The sequence below is a fragment of the Phanerochaete carnosa genome (genome assembly GCF_000300595.1).
Source record: "Phanerochaete carnosa HHB-10118-sp unplaced genomic scaffold PHACAscaffold_5, whole genome shotgun sequence".
NCBI lineage: Eukaryota > Fungi > Basidiomycota > Agaricomycetes > Polyporales > Phanerochaetaceae > Phanerochaete > Phanerochaete carnosa.
Window position 1 is genome coordinate 712243 of NW_006767632.1, and position 21631 is coordinate 733873.

At 53.2% G+C, this 21631-nt stretch overlaps 8 protein-coding genes across 8 annotated transcripts; 5 read left to right on the forward strand and 3 right to left on the reverse strand.

The window, feature by feature from the left end:
• The first annotated feature begins 1695 nt into the window (after positions 1-1695).
• On the forward strand, positions 1696-2572 carry PHACADRAFT_255562 (uncharacterized protein). The gene has a single exon (XM_007395422.1). It carries the CDS (start codon positions 1869-1871, stop codon positions 2559-2561), a length of 693 nt encoding a protein of 230 aa, XP_007395484.1. The 5' UTR covers positions 1696-1868; the 3' UTR covers positions 2562-2572.
• Positions 2573-3542: 970 nt separating this feature from the next.
• Positions 3543-5897, forward strand: PHACADRAFT_255563 (uncharacterized protein). The gene is made up of 6 exons (XM_007395423.1): positions 3543-3989; positions 4051-4187; positions 4244-4288; positions 4346-4696; positions 4749-4924; positions 4985-5897. The coding sequence occupies exons 1-6, from the start codon at positions 3581-3583 to the stop codon at positions 5685-5687; spliced, it is 1821 nt and encodes a 606-aa protein (XP_007395485.1). The 5' UTR covers positions 3543-3580; the 3' UTR covers positions 5688-5897.
• Positions 5898-5962: 65 nt separating this feature from the next.
• Positions 5963-10534, reverse strand: PHACADRAFT_94093 (uncharacterized protein; the record flags this gene model as incomplete). Its single annotated transcript, XM_007395424.1, has 21 exons — positions 5963-6346; positions 6404-6653; positions 6706-6795; positions 6849-7114; positions 7174-7314; positions 7363-7613; positions 7665-7764; positions 7812-7900; positions 7944-8140; positions 8199-8416; positions 8484-8595; positions 8657-8749; positions 8806-9123; positions 9175-9242; positions 9296-9391; positions 9442-9526; positions 9576-9703; positions 9755-9832; positions 9886-9924; positions 9957-10078; positions 10135-10534. The coding sequence occupies 21 exons, from the start codon at positions 10532-10534 to the stop codon at positions 5963-5965; spliced, it is 3525 nt and encodes a 1174-aa protein (XP_007395486.1).
• Positions 10535-10635: 101 nt separating this feature from the next.
• On the forward strand, positions 10636-12112 carry PHACADRAFT_255569 (uncharacterized protein). The gene is made up of 6 exons (XM_007395425.1): positions 10636-10713; positions 10776-10973; positions 11032-11271; positions 11331-11491; positions 11543-12010; positions 12059-12112. The coding sequence occupies exons 1-4, from the start codon at positions 10645-10647 to the stop codon at positions 11448-11450; spliced, it is 627 nt and encodes a 208-aa protein (XP_007395487.1). The 5' UTR covers positions 10636-10644; the 3' UTR covers positions 11451-11491; positions 11543-12010; positions 12059-12112.
• A 163-nt stretch (positions 12113-12275) lies between these two features.
• Positions 12276-13511, forward strand: PHACADRAFT_28210 (uncharacterized protein; the record flags this gene model as incomplete). The annotated part of the gene is made up of 5 exons (XM_007395162.1): positions 12276-12550; positions 12637-12964; positions 13047-13166; positions 13220-13414; positions 13467-13511. 5 exons carry the CDS (start codon positions 12276-12278, stop codon positions 13509-13511), a joined length of 963 nt encoding a protein of 320 aa, XP_007395224.1.
• Positions 13451-16213, reverse strand: PHACADRAFT_143144 (uncharacterized protein). The gene is made up of 2 exons (XM_007395426.1): positions 14141-16213; positions 13451-14083 (listed from the first exon to the last, which is right to left on the reverse strand). The coding sequence occupies exons 1-2, from the start codon at positions 16167-16169 to the stop codon at positions 13842-13844; spliced, it is 2271 nt and encodes a 756-aa protein (XP_007395488.1). The 5' UTR covers positions 16170-16213; the 3' UTR covers positions 13451-13841.
• A 255-nt stretch (positions 16214-16468) lies between these two features.
• PHACADRAFT_255573 (uncharacterized protein) lies at positions 16469-17298 on the reverse strand (the record flags this gene model as incomplete). Its single annotated transcript, XM_007395427.1, has 5 exons — positions 16469-16673; positions 16726-16804; positions 16855-16954; positions 17008-17091; positions 17143-17298. Coding segments are annotated over 5 exons (561 nt in total), but the record flags the coding sequence as incomplete, so codon positions are not given.
• Positions 17299-17882: 584 nt separating this feature from the next.
• On the forward strand, positions 17883-21629 carry PHACADRAFT_255574 (uncharacterized protein). Its single transcript, XM_007395428.1, has one exon. The coding sequence runs from the start codon at positions 18087-18089 to the stop codon at positions 19095-19097; it is 1011 nt and encodes a 336-aa protein (XP_007395490.1). The 5' UTR covers positions 17883-18086; the 3' UTR covers positions 19098-21629.
• Positions 21630-21631: the final 2 nt, after the last annotated feature.

Sequence of the window (21631 nt, forward strand, 5' to 3'; positions counted from 1 at the left end):
AAGACATGATTGTAAGGGTTCACCATCGATTTCTGCTAGGTACAGAGATTCTATAGGGTCTATGATTCATCGACACACCAATTTAACACCAAGATCGGAACTAGCAAGTACCATGACCTTTCGAGGGCCTACAGGCGATCCGATGTGCGTGAGCGCGATGTCAATATGCCCGCATTGCTCCGTGCTGCGAACGCCTGACAGGAACAGTGGGAAACAGCCACCGGATCCGCTCGTTCGCACAATAGGCAAGGAAGCGTCCGGAGTTCACAAGCTCTGAGTGCACAAGCTTACCGCTGATAAAGCTTACCAGACGCACTGCGACCACCGCTGCGGTGTGCCCAAACCACCTACCGCTTGCAGAGCCTGTGCATACTACATTCCCAGCTGCTATCGGCAGATCTCTCTTCATATCCGCCGCTTCGCGCTAACACATCGGACCCAGGATGACCGAACCGATAGCTATGAGGAGTCAGACGAGAGCTCACCCTGGGCCACGTGTGCATGACTGTGATTCAACCCTGTCAAGTAAACTTCCGGTAGTATACAGTGCACCATTCTTGTATGGCAGTTCGGAGGAGAGCAGACAAGATTCCTCGTATGGCGACGGCGATAGAGAATAGACGGACGCTGTTTACTTTACGAGTATCGTTATGCGATGGCCTGAACCCGACGTGCTCGTACATTATTATCGAATAATCGCGCTTCCCAGCTCCGGCGCCGGACGCAGGGCGATCGATTTTTTTTTCCGCTTGTGAGAGCGTGTTCACGCGGTGCGGGTCCGCGACTAGCATGGTCCACCACCGGAATGGTTAGACCTGATTAAACAAATCGCCATGAAGTGGGCTGGGATAATCTGTCCGTCCACGTCCAGCTGGCCGGTAAGCCTGCCCGGGCTTCCCGACTGGTGCGGTTTCACAGCGGAAGGAGACATTGCGAGTCTGGAAGTATGATGCCGGCGTGCGGAGATGACGAAGACCGGCCGTCCGCACGTCGTTGAGCGGGTGTATCCCCGAGGTCCGCTTGCGGGGACTTGTTAAGGAGCTGGAACTGAGAATCATGTTGTGATGTGATGGGATGCAAGACACGCATGTTTGCAGTCGCTCTGTCGAATTGCAGTGCCCAGGAACGCCGAGCAAGCGAGCGAGAGCTCGCGGGCATTCCCATGGTCAAAGGCAAAAGCCTAACGGCGACGACAACGACACGAAAAAAGGACGAGATGCGGCAGCCGGTTGTGAGGTCTGGTTGCTGGCTCGGATGACATTTTCAAGCTGAGTAGCTGCTCGCGGCGGGAGGAGACAAGCGGGAAGAAATATTTGCGGATATTTGTGTGACTAGCCTTTTTTGGATTGTGTTGCAGGAGGAAATTAATTGAAGACCGCATGCGAGAACGGCTCTGCCTCAAGGCAAAGCTTGTCCCGTCGAGCGTCCTGTCTGATTCCACTGCCTAGCCCGCATGCCTCGCTCTCGCTAGACGTCCTCCGTCTCTCAGAAGCCAACTATTGCCGCCGTTTCGGTCTGTTCTCTCCTTCCTAGGTCTGTTTGCCCTTTGCGTATCTTAGGCTTGCGCGCGCGCCCGTCTGTGGATCGGTCGACGTCGAGAGGAACTTCTGGTGTACGTTCCTCTGTGTGATTATCAGAGCTTTTGTGCGAACTGGTACGCATTCTGAATCTCGTCACAAAACAACCGTCCTGAACGCTTTCGACGCCAGAGCCGCAAAGCCTGATCGAATCGATTCAAACCCAGTACTTGCCCTCCTGCGCAAGCCCGTAGACGTCAACACATTCATTTCTTCGCCCGATACCCTGCATCGCCTTGTGTGAGAAGCTCGACGCGTAGCTACGCAGCCCTCCAGCATACCGCTCGCTTGATGAATCTCATACAGGAAGCCAAAACTACCACTCCCCCGACTCCGATCGACACTCAGCAGTTCCAGCAGTTCCAGTCGACAGACGTCGCTGGCTTTCAGTCCACTATGAACGACTCCGTCATTTCCCCCACTCACCACATGTCCATGTTCCCCCCTGAACTCGCTTCTGCAGACCCCATGGCAATGTCCACGCAGATGTCAACGGTCGACCCAATGGACCTTGCGAACCCGCCGCTGTCCGACCACCTCGCCTCGTCCAGCATGCTGACTGGTTTCTCACAGCAAAGCGGCCCTGGGTTCGTCCCAGACCCGCCCATGAGTGGTATCGAGAACCACGAAAGTGGGCACCATATGCTGTCCTCACCGAGCACAACCACAACCACGACGTCGACCAATCCGTCACACGTATCTTCTCCCGCCCTCAACGGCATGGTTCCTACATATGCCATGGGTTCTTCCTCGCTTGCTTCTGCTCTTGACGAGCCGCGCAGCCGGTCTGGGTCTGCCGCTTCGCCAAGCCATGCAACAAGCAGCGACCTCGGCTTCCCGTCGGCCAGTAGCGGTCCTCCGACTTCGGCGCACGACCCAAACTTTCCGTTCTCGCAAGGGTTCTCAATGTCGCAAAGCAAAGAGAGCTCACCTGACTCTGCAGATCCTCATCTCATGGTATTAGGCGACATGCTGAAGAAGTGAGTACTTCCTCATGGTGGCGTGGGGCTTCTGATCGCTAACTTGTCCGCAGTATCGCGAAGACTGCAAGTTCTGGCAGCCAGGCTTTTTCGAACGGCCAGACAACATCCGCAGCGAACATAGTGGATCAACTCACCAAGAATGTCTTGTTGGTCGCACAGATGGTGGCAAGCTTGCAACTGCGGGATCAGAACTCAGGTTCTCCTCCTGCCGCTGGGTCCCCACATGCGCAAACCGTCGCTGCTACAACTACATCTCATGGTTCGCCAGCAAGACTTGGCCTCGAATCGGCCCAGGCACAGCAGCATTTAAATGGGCTTCCCAGCTTCGATTCGTCTGCGCTAGAGCCAGGCCCATCACTCGACGCTCCTGACATGTCCCGGAAGCGATGTGCATCCACCATGGAAGGTAATAGGGTCGCTAAGGCGATGAAAATGGAACCACAAGACGACTTTTCGTTGCAAATGCCACCACCACCGCACATGAATGCCTCTCCATCCTTTTCGTTCTCCACTCCTCCCTCGATGCCATCTACGATGGCTCCCATGACAGAGCACCCGAATATATCTTCTGTTTCCTCATTACCTGGCACGCGTCCTCCGAGCTCGTCTGGCCATAGCATGAAACTCATGCAAGACATGCAGCCCACCCATTCGTCTATGCAATTCCCAACACGGCTGGAATTTGCACCTCAGCTATCGCATGCGCCGACGGACTTTTCGGCGCTGCCTTCAGGACCTGCTACCGCCCCCGCACCATTGTCTTCATCGTTTACTTCAAATCCTACTATGACTAGTCCTTGGCCTGAAACGCGTCCCACTGTTACTCGACATTCGCATTCGCTGTCTGGAGCGGGCTCAGGCTTGACTGGTATACCACATCCCCTCTCGGTCGCTACAAACCTTGCATTTACCACATCAACTACTGCTTTCCACTCGCCAACACACCCCACAATTCCTTCGCAAGCTCCTCTGCCTTCTACCATGCCACCACCAGTCGGCAGAATGTCACGGTCGTCATCCATGTCTCAGCCGAATCCCAATCCATTCGCATTTGGTATTGACGTATCACCTGCTAACCCGTTCGACTTCGACCACCCACAATCCAGGCCACCGACCTCAGGAGGCCAGCGCGCGCGCGGTGCGTCTCCTGATTACGACGAGGATGACGGCGACGAGTCGGATGACGAGCACCCTTCGACCGCGCGAAACGGGTATCAGATGCACATGTCAGGCGGTTCAGATGAGTCCAAAGAGAGGTCATCCACTTCGACGACAACCACGCCCCCAGGCTCGTCTGCACGGCGAGGTAGCCGCACTTCACCGTCTGCGGAGGGTGGGGGTGCTTCACACGGAAACGAAGTCCCGGCTGAGTACAAGGGAGAAGTCGAGCGCATCTTCTTTGAGTTCCTCAACAAGACATGTTCGAACCGTGTGTCCTCTCCTTTTTTGTGTACTCCCCGGTTTGTCTCATCGTTATCGTCCTCTCATAGTGGACGCAACCGACGCCAAGGGCGAACCCATCCACCAGACGCTTATGGCGAAGAAGATGCAGCGTTTGGACGAGTCTCCTGATTTTCGCCCATTCAAGTTCCGCATCCAAGCTTTCACGAATGCCTTCTTGGAAGAGGTGAGTGGCAGAAATTGCGCACACTGCGCATGTGATGACGAACACCTCTGGCGTAGCTCGCCCAACAAGGTTATCCGGAGGAAAAGATCCCAATGAAAAAGGTCAGCCGGTTTCACCATGCAGCATTCCACGACGCTCACATGACAATAACCGTGCAGATCAGAAACTTCCTGTGGAATCAACAGTACATCTCGCGCTTCAACGAGGAGGGAAAGAAGTCGAAATCGAAGGGAAATCACATATGGCATGTGGACGCAAAGAAGACCGAGGGTGGGTGGGCATTCCGCCCTTTCCAGCGCAAGCTGGCGGGCGCGCCTCCAGGGGTAGCGTACATTGGTTTGCGATGGTCTTGGACGCCGCGCATCTGGGATCCCCAGGCGTCGCGCTCGAATATGCCTGTCACATTCACTTCTCCGAATCTCCCCTCCTGGCTGTCCTGGAATGAAGACACGCTATCTGGCATTCCTCCGCCAGACGCTGAGAGTTGCGACGTTACCGTTGAAGCAAAGGTTTGTTTCCATTCTATTTCGTGTTCGTGACGATCCTGATAGCGTTCTGCAGTTCGTGCAAGACGGCAAAGAGGAGATGCTTTCACATACAGTGCACGTTAATATTGCTCCTATGACCGCCGTCGACGCGTCGTTCACTCCGTCACGACGACCGTCGTTAGTTGGCGATATGCACAATACCAGACGCGTAATGAGCGATTCAGTGCTGCCGCAGCAGGCTCCTCAAAGGTGAGCTCTCAGGATCTATTTTTTGGTGATCGACATGAGTCTGATCCGCTCTCGCGTTAGAATTCTGCGAGCACAGCCTCCGCTGGCTCCCGCAATTGCACCGGCACCGGTTGTTGCACCAGACTCTCAAGTTGTGCAAGTGCTAACTACAGCAGCCCAAAGAGTCGCGCAGGAAGCTCAGTCTCAGGTTGTTGCTGCTTCCACGTTACCGCACATCGACATCTCCCAAGCGGAACTTGAGTCTCTCGCGAAGCAGCAACACGTCCTCACGGTGACGGCCCAGGCCTTTAACAACAAAAGTAGCGGCGAACCACCCGTAGGATCGACGTCACAATCAAACGCTCTTGCCGCGGCAGCCCAGCAGGTGGTTCTCCAAGCCGCGCGGCAGGTCGCCGCCGACCGTACTTCGGCAACGCTATCATCAGGGATCATCTCCTCCCAGGCAGTGGCGAATCAGGTTCAGGTTACCGTCAAGGAGGTCTCTGTTGCGACTCAGTCTGCTGTCGCACAAGCCGTGGAGATGGTCGGGCCTCTCTCAAGCGAGGTCGATGTGATGATGACGGCCAAATCACTGCTCCAGCAACAGACGCGCAACCCGCCATTGCCTCCACCTCTCACGGCAGATCTGGCGCAGCTCACGGCGTCGCTTGACTCTATCCGGCCACATTCAACAGGCAACATCCTTCCTATCCCCTTCCCGACGCAGTCTGTCGTTCCCCCACCGCCACTCATACCGACCTTCTTCGCGCATGGTGGCTCATGATCTCGGGAGTGTACGGGATATGGCGAGTTTCAAATCCGCCGGGATTTGTATGTTATATATTTATGACATGAATGGGGTCCCTGTTTGCCTTTTTTCTTTCTGCTTGTGTCGTGCTTACTTCGCTGTTGTCATAGTATTGCTACTTGCCTGCTCGTGAGTTCGCTCTTGATATAGAACATATTCTTAACGCTATCGCTGCCCGTCCGTTCCCCCGTGTACTATGTTCAACATCTGTAGTTCTCTCCAAAACAAAAAGAAGGCGAAGTGGAGTATCATTACTCTGGCGCTCCGTCTAGCATCGTCTCGCACATGAGACACGCGAACGCGTCTGCAGCGTTGTCGTACGTACAAGCAGGGCAACTGATCGTCGTGTTGCTAGGGAGCTCGTCCGCATGTTGCGAGGGTGTGTGCGGGGGGCTGGATGAACTGCTGTACCCGAGAAGGGTACCACCAAAGCCTCGACCTTCCTTCTTCCTAGTTGTTGGCTCCGCATCCGATCCCGAGCCTAGGAGATCAATATCTTCGGACTCTTCCCTTAGGTCCATGGTGTCATTGGACAACACGCCTAGCGACCCCAACGTCATTGCGCTGTTCTCGAGCTCGTTGCCATGATAATAGAGACATTGCGAGATGGTCGGAATCTCGAGCTCTGCTTGTATCTGCCCGTCAACCGTTAGTCCATGATTGCGACAAAATTGAAACAAAAGGCACCGAACCTGAATCTTCAAATCCTTGACAGTCATGTCTGGTGTGATAATCAGCTTCCTCCGTCGTCCGAGCTCCCTTGTTTGGCGTATTCGCTTCGACTGACGCAGGTTTCCAATCTTCTTCGATCCATACGTGACAACAGTCGGTCGCGCTTCTGCAGGCTGAGATAACTGTTCAGCGTATGTCTCCGGAGTTGGCGTAGGATCATCAGCTCGGAGGACGCGTATTGTTAGCTCAGTCTTCTCGTAAGCGGACTTGCTGCAGCTTACTCGTCAGCAACAGCAAGATACTGCGACCTATATTTACGTACCACTTCAGACGACACGCTTTGCAAACAGCAGGGTCGTGTCTCCACGCGCCATCTGCATGTTCTATAGCGATCAACGGACCGCATGAATATCTTGTTCACGAGTTAGCTCCTAACGCGCATAGACGCCGTCGTTGGTGTCTTACAAGGTTTCCAGCACCGCCCAGTCATCGCGGCTGATAATTGCTGCTACACCATCTAGATCCCCGGGGGTGTTTGGGTCGAGGGCTAGAAGCCCGTGTTCGCATATGAACTGCCGCGTATCGACGCTCTCCGGCCTCTCGTTGGCAGGATGAAATAACCATTGCCTCCATGCGCGGATGAAAGGAGCCGGAACAAGCGCGCAAGGAATCTCCTCAAGGAGAGCGTTGTTGCCTGTTAGCGCATGGTCGTGCATGTGGCGAAGCTTCGCCTGCGTTTTACGAGAGGATTAACGGGCAGGCGGTCAAAATAAAAAGGAACGGTTTGCACCTTCTCATCCTCCGCTTGGATCTTTGCGCCCCGCTTATCTTCTCGCGACATCTGCACCATCGCTTCGCAGACAGCACATGTATCGGAGTCCGTTGAGAGCGTTGTCCATGCGGGGAAAACGCCCTTTAGCAACTCGTAGGCCTGATTCGGGAGTCAGTGTAGTATCCCGGAGTATAGGCGGCAACATACCGCTGGGGATATTCGCTTGCGCGAGATAACATTTGGCGTCAGCCCACCGTGTTCACATTTCACATGGTGAGTATACTCTGAATCGTCTGGAGGCGGATCCGGTCGTGAGGATATGTGCATCTTCGGTTTGGTTGACCTCCAGTCCTTCAGCCACGGTTTCGAGATCCAGAACGCGGAGTCGCCTTCGTTCACTGGTGCCACTTCATCGAACACAGACACGAGCCTTGGATGTTCTACCGAATATATGCGATCTGAGAACAAAAGATGAGATTCGGTAACAGTTTCGGAATTAGTTGACCGACCTCGGAAGCCTTCTTCAACACATTCTGGACAAACGTCAGCCGGGGAAAAAGACGGCTCGAAATTGCAATGACCCTCAGTAGACATGCGATCATACGCTGACTGAAGAAAGTTCATTCACATTCATGACATATAAGAAACTCACTGACCCTGTTGAGACGCTTCATATTCTGAGCTTTCTTTGGGTCAAGGCGTCCATGAGCACATGTAATATCTCCGTTAGGGATTGTGCGGTTGTCTGTCTCTACAATGCAGTTAACGTCCGGCTCGCAACTCACGACAAAGAGCCAATGTACCCTCGTTGATCATCTCCGGTTTCTGGTCCTTGGGTTTGGTCAGATGCCGAGACATCCATGTTTCCAATGCCTGCTTGCTGCATACAACAGAGTCTTCATCGTCGTGCGACAAGCTCCATGAGCGATATATGTCCATCACCATACATCTTGTCTGCTGGAAGCGCTCCTCAGCAGCTTTCTCCCTGACAAAGGCATCAGCGATGTTGGATATATGCATGCCCGGGTGAGATGGTTATATACTGGTCAGAGTATTCCTCGCAGGCTTTTTCATGAGTCGCATTCAGCTCCTCAACTACCTGCAGCGCCCGGGGTGGTGGCTGAGGGTCAGGAATACCATTCGGCCGGCCAGTCATGTTGTCCGGGGCACGAGCGTAGATGAGCATATAGGCATCTCTGGATGAGATGTAGCTATTTGCATCGTCAATATGCAGTGCCGTCAACATGAACACAGCGAGGTACTGACTCAGCAGCTTCTTGGGGCGGTGGCTTCTCCTTAGGCCTAGACTTCCTGTTCGGGTCGTCAACGAGGGATTTACGTAGAGGAAGGACTACAGCATACTCGACGATTTCTATGTCGCTACCAGCCCTAGGAGGTGTTACCTGTGACGGTCTCGCTTTATCATTCGCTTTTCTGGATCTGTGGTGTCGCAATTAGCAAATGCACGAGTTGGCGAGATCCCTAGATATACTTCGTAGACTTCAACTCGTCTTTCTTCATTGCTTTCGGCGGTGCTCTCAGAGAGCCCAGCTTGGTAACCACTTCGTCGTTGAACTGATACCAGGCTTTGTTCCTTCGCGCACAAGTGGGGATCAGCAGCAGATATTTCACAAGAGTGGCTGCGCTCACTTCATGTCGAAGATCTGGGTCTCGTAATGTCCATGATACGCGCTCGCGCCTCTGTGGAGCAGGACACCTCTCAAGTAGTATATACCCTTGCCACCTTCGGAGCACTTTCGTTTCTTGCCTACATGATCACCACCACCGAAAAACTTGTCCATTTCAAGGGTCTCGGGAAATAGCACGGCGTGCTTCGACTTCTTGCGCTCCATTGTTGACAGGTCATAGACGAAGCGCAGGAGGGAGAAGTGAAGGACTGGAGGCAGTTCCCGGATTTCGGTGAAGCGCTTGGCATCTTGAAGGCTGTCGCATCGTGAGCAAAGGTACCTACGGAGTATGATCAACAACCGTCGATGAATGCGACCGCGCTACGCGTACTGATTGTCGCCTTGAAGTTCTTCAGCAGCCAGTGAAGCACTAAGGCGATCTTCCAGCTTTGCATTATTCTACATCCCCACTGTCAGTGTCAGCCAAACTGTTAGTTCAGATGCCGGAATACCGCAAGCGTGAGCTCAAGCTCGAGAAACTCGCTCTCACGTTCCGACCGGGTATGACACTTAGAGCATACAGTTGTGTATACTTGTTTCCCTTGGAACTAACAAGATGTGAGTATGTGCGCATATATCAAGACAGAGTCTTTCAAACCTGATCTGCGACAAGACTCTTCAGAACGGGGTTAGGTTGTTTATGGAACTCCGAATCGAGGTGGGCCATGAACAACTTCGAAAATCTATGAAGACCAGTTAGCAATATGAGGAAAACATGTCACGTATACTGACTCTTGCGCGTCCTGCTGCTCGGTAGCACGAAGTTTCAGACTCTCGACAAGTCTGACCGGATTGAAGACTGCCTGCTTGCTCATCTGCATGGCAGCAAATGTCACCTGGAGTTGATAGATCGGGGACTCCTATAATTTCATTAAGACGACAAGAATTACGACGAGATATAGAAGGCTGACCGAGAACTTGTCTTCCTTGTCTGGACTCGGCTCACACTGGTATACACCGGCACGAAATGGTAGATCTTGATACCACACCTGCATATGTGTTCAGTATTAAATGTCGTACATGTTAGAGTGATCCCATATACCTGCAAGAAAGCATTCGCGTAGCATGTTGCTCCAAGGTTCTACGTGACGTCCTGATCATGAACTTGGGTACAGAGTGCGTATATAGCAAAAGAGAGCGCACCTTCAAACCAATAGGGCTTCCTGAAGCTCGGAAATCAAGTGTAGGGTCTAGGCCGAGCTCTACTGCCCTGAAGAACGCGTCCCTTGCTTTGCCTATATGTCCGTTCTGACACATGCAGGACATACGTAGTATGACGTGCCAGACATACCTTCATTCTGCCATCTCTCTTGACCAAGATAGTTCAGACAGTTCGGATTACTTTTACACGTTTTGGCGTCGCAAATTAGCAGCTCGTCGTCCGAAACTACTATTACATCGTCCTCCAGCTCGCCACTAGCTAGAGGCTTGCTAGGCTCCTCCTTGATAGGTGGTCCGTGGGACGTGGCAGGTGCGTATTTGTTCACGCAGAAACAATGCCCATTCTTCTTAGATAACCCACACGTCGCAAGACGGTGCTCCGAGGTAATATCAACGGCATCCGTGACCTCCGTACCGACCCAGCTCCATGCAAGGTATTCGTTGCCGGATAGTTTCGTACGTTTCAGCTTCTCGCCAGCGTGTAGGCCGTGTGTGGCTGGAGACGTCCTCCGAGGCCGTTTAGGTGGCATTCAGCCTGAGAGGAGATGTGCGAAGGTGCGAGTCGCGGAACGAGATGCGGCTCTCGCGTGAAACAGCGTTCGGCGAGTAAACGCCCATAGACACGACTTGAGCTTGAGCAATGGCGACGACGAGTAAGCAGTACAAGGCCATCGGCGAGGACCTCTGGAAGGGGCGCACCGAGAAGATTGTACGTTGACACCCTCTTCGTGCCTCCGCGTTGCATGCCATTAAACCTGACGGCAGTGGTAGAATGCAGAACTGTTTGCTCTGACATATGGTGCACTGGTCGTGCAGCTTATCCAAGATTATGAAGACTATGACGAAGTGAACAAGCAGCTCGAGAAGATGGGCTACAATATTGGCACGCGGCTCATCGAGGACGTCCTCGCCAAGAGCAACCTTGGACGGTGCTCAGACTTTAGAGAGGTGGGAGAAGTAGTGGGCAAGGTACATCCAATTCATGGTTATGTTGAGACGAAAGTTCTCATGAGTGCACCTCCTACAGGTCGCTTTCAAATCCTTCCTCAATATCAGTCCTGCAGTCACTCATGGACAGGCCCTATCAGCTGCAACGTCACCAACGAATGCCGCGACGCCGCAGCAAGCGACAAGCAGCACATCCTTCACTCTTACTTTCGACGAAAACCCGCTGACAGAATTTGTCGAGCTGCCAGAGGAGGCCCTGGAAGGTGGCCTTTGGTTCAGCAATGTATTGTGTGGAGTCATCCGCGGTGCCCTGGAAATGGTACGCTGCTCTACCCGCTCCCGTGTCGCGAGCTGTGGACTGACTGACAGCCGTCATAGATACAAATGCAGGTGCAGGCAACCTTCACATCAGACGTCTTGAGAGGAGATGAGAGTACGGAGATTCGCGTTACACTCGTGAAGTATCTGGAAGAAGAGGTCCCTGTGGGAGACGACTAGTATGACGGACTGTCCAGTGTATAATATCGGACGTGAACATTCTGCAGAGAAGGTAGTTAGGGTAGAAACCATTGTAGGGTAATTGCACATACTTGAGAAGCCTTCGTCTATATGTGACGATCCACCCTGTTGAGCCTCTTCGCGATTTGAGCGTTCGTCCGAGTGCGCTGTCCACGGACGGGCAGGTGCGAGGCATGCCGACGACCAACGTAGCTTCCAATCAAACGCTGGTGTTGGATGTTGTCTCTAATCTCCCTCTTGAGTTCCACCTCAATCTTGAGATTGACGAGAGGGTTCTTGGACTCGGCCTGCGAGACCGAACGGGCGGGTGCAGGCGCAGGCAGTGAAGGCTTCGCAAGACTAGGTGCCCTGAATTTAGCAGACGCAAGGGGGAGACACTGTGCCTGCGGATAGGTCGAAGGAGACGACAGGAAAGCCGTTAAGGCTGTCTGCTGCTGCTGGGTGATATCCCGAACCTTGCAACGGTCATGAATCTGCATGCGCGCGCAAATGCGGTGGGCAATCTTGGGACCAATACCAAAGAAATTTTGCAGGGCATGCTACACAAAGATGTAAGCATGCATTATGGTAAATCATTAAAAACCAACCCTGGCCAGGTGGCTCTCTGGCAGTAATATACCCAGGATATGCATGGTTGGTCGTCGACTGCCACAGCGTTCCGAAGTCCCGAAGCGCTCGGAGGTTTGTCTTGAGAAGGTTTTGGAACTCCGCAGGCAGGCGCGACTCTCTTTCATACAACCACAGACCAACTCTCCGCTAGCCAAACCATCTCTTTCATCTCGTCATTTCGCGCAACACTTCAACATGTCGAACAGCCAGGCAGAGGGCCGTCGCGAAGACGCTCTGGTGAAGCAGCGCAACCAGATGCGTGAAGAGTTCGAGCGACAGAAGCAGTCGCTCATCCACGAGACCGAGAAGGCACGGCCGTCTGCGCACCGCTTTGTCGGGCAGAACGACTCGATGGAGGATACGCTCAAGCAGAGCACTGTTGGTCTTGTGAAGCTTGAGGAGTTCCAGCAGAGACGCAAGGAGCTCGAAGAGGCCAAAGCCCGTGAGGCAGCACGGACCAATGAGCTCAAGTAAGTTATCGTTCTGCAGCTATATGCGCCTGGAACGCTTTTGTATGCGCGTATGATGGCTTACAGGACGTGGAGAACCTGTTTAGGGATGAACAGAAGAAGGTGAAGAAGCGTAAGAAAGTCGCTAAGTCCACACTCTCGTTTGCCTTGGACGAAGAAGGCGGCGAAGACAGCGCAGGCCCGCCAACATTCGAGGATGCGGATGGTGAAAAGCCTGCTAAGCGCCCCAAGTCGCGCAAGAACCCTGAGGTGGACACCTCCTTCCTTCCCGACCGCGAACGCGAAGAGCTGGAGCGCAAGCAACGAGAAGAGCTTAGGCAGGAATGGCTCCAGAAGCAGGAGGACATGAAGAAAGAAGAGATAGAGATCACCTACTCCTATTGGGACGGAAGCGGCCACCGGAAGAGTGTAGTGGTAAACGTCCTCTCATGCGTCTAGTATACTGTAGCTCACCACACAGATACGCGCACATGAATGGTTGGCGATACCTGTTTAGTGCAAGAAGGGGGATGACATTGCAGCCTTCTTGGAGAAGTGCCGCCAGCAGTTCCCGGAACTTCGGGGCGTCAACGTCGACAACTTGATGTATGTGAAGGAGGACTTGATTGTTCCGCATGTAAGGCCCCTTCGTACCATGCTGGCATGCTTTAGCTAACCACTTTGCTGTAGCACTACACGTTCTACGATTTTATCGTGAACAAGGCTCGTGGCAAGTCAGGCCCGCTGTTCAACTTCGACGTTCACGACGATGTCCGGCTGCTGGCTGACGCTACTGTTGAGAAGGACGAATCACACGCCGGGAAGGTCGTGGAGCGGAGCTGGTACCAGCGCAACAAGCATATTTTCCCAGCCTCTCGATGGGAGGTATGTACAGCCAAACTCTACATGTACGTTGCTCCTAACGTGCACGGTCTAGGTATATGATCCCGAGAAGAGCTACGGCAAGTACACAATTCACTAAGGCTGTAGAACGGGTCTTGTCTTCCTCTACCCTGCATATTCGCTAGGCCATTTATTTGCCGATTCGCTTATTACGGATGATTTTATTAATGGTTCATAATCGCGACATATGTGCTCAGAAAACATTACAGGACGAGACAAGGTAACATGCAACTAGAAAATGCTATAGAGAAAGATCGCTCCAGGAGGCCGTCTATTCAGAGTCGTCATTAAACTTCTTTTCCTTTTTTTCCTCGTCATATTGGTCTGCATTGGTCTTCGCCAGCACGCTTCAGAGGAAAGCTTGTCAGTACAGTATCGGCTGGGTCCTATAACTATCAGGATGGGCAGCTTACTTCGCTATCGCAGCTTCATTCACCTCCGGACCGCGTCCGTCGCCAACCATGACTTTGACTGCTTTGCTGGGGATATCACTCACTACCACGAAGAGCCAGCCAGGGCCTGGTGGGTAGATTTTACCGTTCGTGGGGCCGTCGACGGTGACAAGGCCGCCATCGATGGAGGACGCAAGTTCCACGTAACGAGAGTTGGCATGTACGGCATGCGTCACGTATCCGAAGTCCATGAGGATGACTGCAACGGTGTGCGTGAGTCTCAACAAGCTTCAAGCTCTTCCAGAGCCAGCCGCACCTTTCACGTTCCCAGACGCTGTAGACGGCAGCTTCACGTTGAACTGCACGGTCTGCTCGAAGCCGATCTTCTCTGGAACATTGTCCAGCGTGGGGCGGTCCATGGCCATGTACGGCGGGTCAAGCCACTCCACGCGGTACTCGGTCCCGTACTTGATCTCACTCCTATCCAGGTTCGGATTACTGCCCGCAATCATGACGCTCCCGGACGGTACCACAGTCGCAATGGAATGATATAACCGTGGTATGTCGCTAGTAGGGAGTCCTGCAGACGAGAAACGCGTCCCCGCAGGTGCCGCGGGGTCGTACAGCACGGGCGTGAAAACGGGGTTGTCCGCGTTCGATGCACCGACTTGATTGATGACGTTGCCATAGCCCGAGATACCAGTTGCGGCGCCGTTGACAATGAGAATTTTGCCCGTCGGCAAGATTACCGCGTCGGGCATGGTGCGCGCCTGGGGCATCTGCTCGACCTGCCAACCTGCGGCGATGCCATCCTCAGTAAGGACCATACGGGAGCATTGCGCCGAGGCGGGATCCTGCGAGGAAATCTCGTAGCCTGGCTTCGTGTCGTCGACAGTTGAGCCACCACAGAGAAGAATTTCCGGGGTATAGTTATTCTCTGGCGTCAGAGGGAGTAACAAGCCGGTGCCTGTCATTGGATAGGTGACCCGCACGCCGTTAGGAATCTGTGGAAGTCTGCGCTCGGTATTGCTCTGCCAGTCGTAGATCATGGCGTCTTGGTTAGCTGCAATGAAAACTTTTCCGTCTGGGAGCGAGAATGCAATAGGAAAGAGGTTCGAGTTCAGCGTGTCGACAAGGAACTGGAGCTTCACGGGCATGCCATTAGAGCCGCTAATGTCTTTGGGAGGATAATATTCGACTGTAGGGTTGTTGGTCGTTGCGTTGTTGATCCATCCGCCCTTGAGCGACCCACCGATGATCATAGCGGAGCCGTCTGAGATGCGCAGAACAGTGTTGTACCATCGAGGGCTAGCCATCCGTACGCGGCTGTGGTCCTCGAACATCTCGCAGTCGTCGATATTATCAGAGTTGCAGGGCTCGAAGATGCGGACAGCTTGTAGGCCGTCGACGTCGCCAAAGTCAGCAGCAGACGTGTGGTCTTCCACGACTGGATTGCCACCAACGTTGATAAGGGTCCCGTTGGAGAGGAAGGTCCCACCCGCACAGAAAGAATTAGACTGCATGCGTAGGGGTCTCACTGCGTGCGTGTTAAGGTTGTAAAGCGCTGCCCAGGCAGGATGCCCGTCGACAGTTAGAGGGTTGTGCTCGACTTTGTCGACGATGATAGCGTGCGAGTCTGAGATAACGGCGAGCTGCATAGCATGAACACCGGTGTTCCCCTTCTGCATGAGTGTCCACTGTTCCGATGGGCTAGAAGTGTCCAAGTTGACGGAGGGGAAACCGTTCTGCGGAGACGCTGCGACATTCTGGAGAACTGGCACGTAGTTGTTCTGGGGAGGATTTGAGGGTGTAGGATTTGATCCGAGAGTAACAACGATAGCATCCACGTCGACCTTGGTACCTTTTGAGTGGTTCTGTTTCTGACCAGTGTTGACGATTTTTATAGTATGCTTTCCGTAAGGTAGGCTGAAGTTCCAGTACAGGCGTTGTTGCCGTCTAGTCGTCGAGCTCCAAGTATTAACGCGTTCCATCAGCTTGCCATCCAGGTAGACCTTTGCAATACCGTGTCTGCCGCCAGTGTTACCGAACCACTCGACGCCAGTGCCCGTGAAACGGAAGGTCATGTACGCCCCCTTGTGCGAAGTTGATCGAACGGACTTGTGGATGTATGCAGACGAGAAAATTTCTTTCCAGTGTGAGGAGTAGTGTACCAGGGGAGAGTTCGAATCGTAGCTTTTGGTGCCGGGTGCGACATAGTAAGGAGAGAATCTGGTGGGGTTCGTCGAACCGGGGGTGGTGTGGCCATTCCATGCGCTTTCAGAGGCCAAAGAGACAGATATTAGGACGACCAGCGTGAATAAAGCCAACAAAGAGCGGACAACCATCTTTGAAGAGGTCAGTGAAAGGAGATTGAGGGTAGCTTTTGAAGGGAGCACGGAGACCTCAATCCGAACAAAGATGGACGATGTGCGTGGGAACTGTGGTCGGGAATGACCGAAGCCGCCTCACCATCCTACAATTCAACGCAATCATGAGACACCTGGTAAAAATGGCAGCCTGTCAAGCAAAGGATCTGCGTGGAAAACAATAACATTAAACACGAACTGATTGAAGTTCTCAGATTTTAAAAAAAAATGCATCGTCAGAGATATGCACTCGCACCTCTCAAAAACTCTCACAAGTAGGACGTACAGAGGACACCTCCTCAGATCGCATAGTGACCGTAAAGTACAAACACCATCGGGATTTACAATGCACGCTGCCGCATACGGCTGCTGACAGTCCTGAGACCTGCGTATACTTTGCCAGGTGGTGAACCTAGAATAAGCGAGACGATTGCGTCTCTTGCAATTTTTATATTTTGGAAGGAACCCAGGATGTGGATTTTGCTGTAGCACACCATGAAAACTAAAGCAGTTCAAGACAACGTAATTTACGCACGTATCTGCGAGGACAATTCGTGTCCGACTGGCGTTTTCGATCGTAAATTTTGTTTTACCATCTTGACCAGCGATTCGGCCTGGAAGAACAGGTGAGAAGAAGACCTGGCTTAATATCGGCATGGTTTACCGATGGCACGGGATAGATGATCGCCATGAAGAGTCTTCACGTCCTTAATCTCGAAGGAGTCAAGGTAAAGGTCATCCAAACGAAGCAACGCAATCGCGTCCTGGATACAAGTTTTAAAGACACCATTGCACCACGACATCCAGGAATACTCACATTGACATCGAAGCCGAGGGCAAATGATTTGACGAAGTCTGCTCCTTTTTGAAGAGCTCCCACCTCTTTGGTATGCTTTGACGTCTGTGCAGAGTTCACATACAAGACCTATCAAAGTAGTTCTTGAACACGTACTCTGATCTCTACACATCTCCTCTGAACATTCATCCGAACTTGCAGGCCGAGGATCTCTGTCAACGGCCCGAAGATATTCACCCAATCTTTTTTGAGAGGGGTCATGCGGTGAGGGGGTATAGGGACTCTTCTCGTTTCGGACTTGAGTGTCGTCCGCTGCGCCGATGCGGGGAGTGGACCAAACGCGGGGGCAGAAGAATTGGCAAGTACGCCAGCATCCTCGGTGTCAATCATAACATCACCATCGTCGCTAGAGATAGGCTGTTTCACGGCGGGGGCCCCAGCGTCGACCTCGCGCATTGCAGCATCTTCACCGCCAGCCGTGTGTCTTTTGTGCAATTTTCGGCGGTTTTTCTTCTGTGTTACGGGGGAGGATGTGCTGGGCTGAGCGTGGACCACAACCATTTCTATGTGTGAAGCCGAAGGACAGGATGATAGAGAGGGAAAAGCGATGATCGACCTGTAAGTACGATGAGCAGAAATTGCTTTCGGCGATTTCCGAAACGGCGGTGACCATCCAATTACATGCGATTCCGCGATCCTGCTCCAACTGCTCCAGCCTGCAGACATCGCTGTTTGCTCTTCTCCACAACCCTAACTCGGCCTTCACCATCTGCTACCTTCATCGCTGTAGGAGGAGCGTAATATGGCCAATATTGACGAGACAAAAGTTCTGAACGAAGGCAGAGTAGAAGGTATGACATATGATGAGCAGAATGATTGATTCGCTCGCGTCTAACGCATGGCAGCTTTACAGGCACTCTTAAACTCGCTGTCCCCCGGCAAGCCCGACGAGCCAAATGGCGGGAAGTTGACTAATGACCAAGTCCGAAGGCTTTCTCATAAGATTGACGAGATCCTAGGCGAGGCCCAGGAGGATGGTACACGACGCAACGAGAAGGGTGAAGTGCGTACGCCACATTCTTCGACGTAATTGCAGTTCAATGATCGTCGGAATATGTATACAGCTCGTCGACGAGGAGGGACTGCCCATTATCGAAATTAACGAACCAGTAACTGCTGCCGACTTCGCTTTCAGGCCTGACCCCGACAGTACCTTTGACGATCCAGACTTGCTTCCCCTCTGGACGCTCTCTCTTGAAGAAAAGGCTCGCAGGAAAGGAGAACGTGAACGCATACTCAATCTGCTCGAGGAAGAGGAGCATGCGCAGGAAGCTCACGATGTTGAGGCGTCTCGGAAACGCACGGAGCAAGAGATGGACAAGCGGAAAGAGGCGGCCAGGGAAGAGATGGACAAGTTGAAGAAGGCTCGGGAGCTACAGAAGAAGCTGGGCAGGGCCCTGATCAGAAGCGTAGTTGAAAGCCGAGACCAGGCGGATAAAGAGAAGGCTGAACAGGTTGAACGCGATCGGTTTGCGGACGCCCAGAAACCATTGAAGCCGAAGAAGTCGGTCAGCTTCGCCGAGACCAGTCCTGTGGAGATTCTGTGTCCCGCGAATGACGATAAGGGAAAGGGTGTGGATTGGGGCGATGTTGTGCCTGGGACTATTCGCAAAAATCCAGCAAACGGTCGCTCGGATAGACCGACCATGAAGATGCACGTGGTCGAACGTTACTCTGGTGGTTTGCGCTCACCCGGTCCGCCTCCTCGCGACTCGGACGACGAATCAGAACCCGAAGATTATTCGGATCAGGATTTCGATCAGCACGAAAGCCCCGGAGTTCACTCTGAGTCCGACGAGGACTATGGTCGAGACGCACATTTACCGCCTTCTGAGTCTGTTGACAGCGAAGACGACCATCATTTTGACGAAGAGCCTTCAGAATGGAACGACATTGATTTTGACACGGCCGCCCACCAGCGCGAAGTAGCTCTCGAATATTACGAGAAGCGGAAGACAATCGGCGCCGATGTTGCGAGTGCAATGCGAGCGCACACACATGGCACAGGCGAGGGTGAATGGGATCAACCAGTGTGTACTCCCGCTACTTAGTCGAGCACTGGTCTGATGCGTCTCGCTCAGGAGGTACCACTCGAGGCAACGTTCGCATCGGCTCCGCCGAAACCTTCTGTCTCGCGATTCAAAGTCGATCGCCATGCACACCCTCCGCCAAACACCGGCTCGCTCGCCTCGCATTCTCTGGAAGCCGCCGTTCTGCCATCATCTCAGTCGGCTTCTCTCAAGACCGCTCTACGTATGGGGAAGCTTGAAAATGGACGGCTTGCTGGGGGTCAGGATGGCGAGAGTGAAGACGAGATCACCGTCGAAGACGAAGATGCAAGGCAGTTCTTGGAAATGCTGCGGAGGGGCGAAGTAACGAACGCAGGCCCGCTGCCGGTCCTCGCCGCTGCCCAGTCTACTGGCCCCTCCATCATGTCGAACGGTTCAACACCGGCTAACATAGAGATAGGGACCGCAATAACCCCCACTCAACCATCAAATGCTACCCAGGAGCCGAAGAGGTTGAAGGTATCCAAGTTCAGGCTCGCACTCTCACAGCCAGGAACAAGTGGCGGACAGACATCCCCGAACTTAGGCTCAGCCATGTCTACACCCGTTGATGTTGTCGAGCGTTCGTCACCCAAGATGCACCCGACAGGCAACACCACACCCGAAACCTCCTCGTCTGGCCATCCGCTCCCCAAGCTAGCCACTACTCGATCCATCACCGGGGGATCACTCCCTCCTTCCGCTTCTGCCTCCCCCGCTCCGCGGCAGACGCCTGGAATGGTTGTTGAGTCACCATCCTTCAGGCCGATGACTTCCAAAACGACGACTCAGCCTGCTGCAGCTTCTGGATGTTCGCAGGGCGTACCCTTTCACAGCGTCATCTTGGAGTCACCTTCCTTTATTTCACCTAAGGTCTCGCCATCGTCAGTTTCTTCTTCGTCCACGGTGATTGGTACTCCCGTCTCAGGCCCAACTTCGTCCTTGTTGTCAACACCCGCGTCTCCTGTGACTCGAGCTCCTCTTCGCGCTGGTGTGGTGGAACGAAAGCCGCCTGCTGTGGTGAAGCCGACCGTCCGTGAGGCGACTGCCTCGGGCGCGTCAGATGGCAGCTCCCAGAGCATGGAAAGGAAACAAAAGGTGTCGCGGTTCAAGGCGGAGAGGGCTTGAAAGATATCAGTACAAGCCGATTCTGTTGTATTTTAGGTGTATCTATGGACAACACTTGCTGCATCGGGTGCTACCGGCTCAAACCATGCGCGTGCGATGTCTGTAAAATGGCCCCGCAGCTGAATAATAGCTAAGTGTGGGTTATCTTACGGACTAACGGTATCTTTCAGACGTCCTTAGCACATTCAGTGGAAGAAGTTGAATCGATCCTGTTGACAGCTGGTACGTCAATGATGCCTGCCCTCCTGCGATGTTCTCACCAATATGGTCTTTCTGTAGGTACACAGACCGCGCATTGCTGTCCCAAACCTTGCATTCGAGTTACAATATGAAAATATCCGGGACCTGATCTCGAGACAACGATGTTAATCGCACACCAAGATCCTCGCTTACTTACAATGCCTGGTCTGTCTTTATGCACGGCGATATTAACAGTTGTGTTTTTAACGACAGCATGGAGCAGGGACATCAAATTTTGAATGGCTGCGGCTGCGTATTCTTATCAATATGATGGTATATGCGCGGGAGGTTCTGATATAGCCGGAGGCTGAAGGCATAGGAAGTAGTTAGGAAGAAGTTATCGATTGGTGTTGTAACAGTTGGCAGGCAGCCCGCTGATATTGGAGCAGAGCTGATGTCTGCAGTGGACTGTCGAACAGCGCCCCAGAGAGAAACGAGGACGCCCACCCTCCGAGAACGTGTATGTCTCGGTGTATCATACCTCATCATCAGTGGTCGCGCTCTCCAGTTCCTGCCAGCTGGGGAGACCGAATGCTTCCGGCAACTGCTCCCAAGCGAGTTGTCGCCCCTCCTCCGCGTCCGCCTCCAGAGCCTTCCTACATTCCATGCAAAACCGCTTGAAGGTCCGTTTCGGAAGGGGATCCAGGAACCCGTCAGGCTTTGTGTGCTTCGTCAAGTACTGCAATCGCTGGGTGTCGCAGTCCCCGAAGCAATCGCCCATCTGGAAGAGCCGAGGCAGGACGGATTCGCGAGCCCGTGAATAAAGTGCACTTTTGCCTCTTAGAAGACAGCGCTGAAGTTTCGGGCTGAGGACTATATGTTTGCCCCGCGCGTAGATGCCGTCGATTATGGGTCCAGCGGTCTCGTCGCTAGAACAGCGTTCTAGCTTCAGGAGGGCATAGGGAAGTAGAGACGGTGCAGCTTTGTCGAGAGCAGCTGCCAAGGCAACTATTTCTGGTATGGTTCTGAACGGATATATGAATGATTTGTCGTTCTTGTGCTTGTCCGTGAGGATATCGTACGCCGAAAGCGTCGCTGGGAAGTAGGGTACAAGGGTCTTCACGATCTTCTGGCGAAGGCTATTGGTTTCGTACTTGACGCTTAGTTCTAGGAGAGCAACGATGGAATACGCATTGGTCATCAATGATTCCGGAGGGCTACAGATTGCT

Excerpts from the sequence above, each read along its gene's own strand:
- PHACADRAFT_255562 (XM_007395422.1), top strand. The coding sequence starts at position 1,869 with ATGAATCTCATACAGGAAGCCAAAACTACCACTCCCCCGACTCCGATC.
- PHACADRAFT_255563 (XM_007395423.1), top strand. The coding sequence starts at position 3,581 with ATGTCTCAGCCGAATCCCAATCCATTCGCATTTGGTATTGACGTATCA. Across the intron at positions 3,990-4,050 it reads CAACAAGACATGTTCGAACC|TGGACGCAACCGACGCCAAG; the intron begins GTGTGTCCTCTC and ends GTCCTCTCATAG. Across the intron at positions 4,188-4,243 it reads CGAATGCCTTCTTGGAAGAG|CTCGCCCAACAAGGTTATCC; the intron begins GTGAGTGGCAGA and ends CCTCTGGCGTAG.
- PHACADRAFT_255569 (XM_007395425.1), top strand. The coding sequence starts at position 10,645 with ATGGCGACGACGAGTAAGCAGTACAAGGCCATCGGCGAGGACCTCTGG. Across the intron at positions 10,974-11,031 it reads TGGGAGAAGTAGTGGGCAAG|GTCGCTTTCAAATCCTTCCT; the intron begins GTACATCCAATT and ends CACCTCCTACAG. Across the intron at positions 11,272-11,330 it reads TCCGCGGTGCCCTGGAAATG|ATACAAATGCAGGTGCAGGC; the intron begins GTACGCTGCTCT and ends CAGCCGTCATAG.
- PHACADRAFT_143144 (XM_007395426.1), bottom strand. The coding sequence starts at position 16,169 with ATGGTTGTCCGCTCTTTGTTGGCTTTATTCACGCTGGTCGTCCTAATA. Across the intron at positions 14,084-14,140 it reads AGCGTCTGGGAACGTGAAAG|TCATCCTCATGGACTTCGGA; the intron begins GTGCGGCTGGCT and ends ACACCGTTGCAG.
- PHACADRAFT_255574 (XM_007395428.1), top strand. The coding sequence starts at position 18,087 with ATGATCGTCGGAATATGTATACAGCTCGTCGACGAGGAGGGACTGCCC.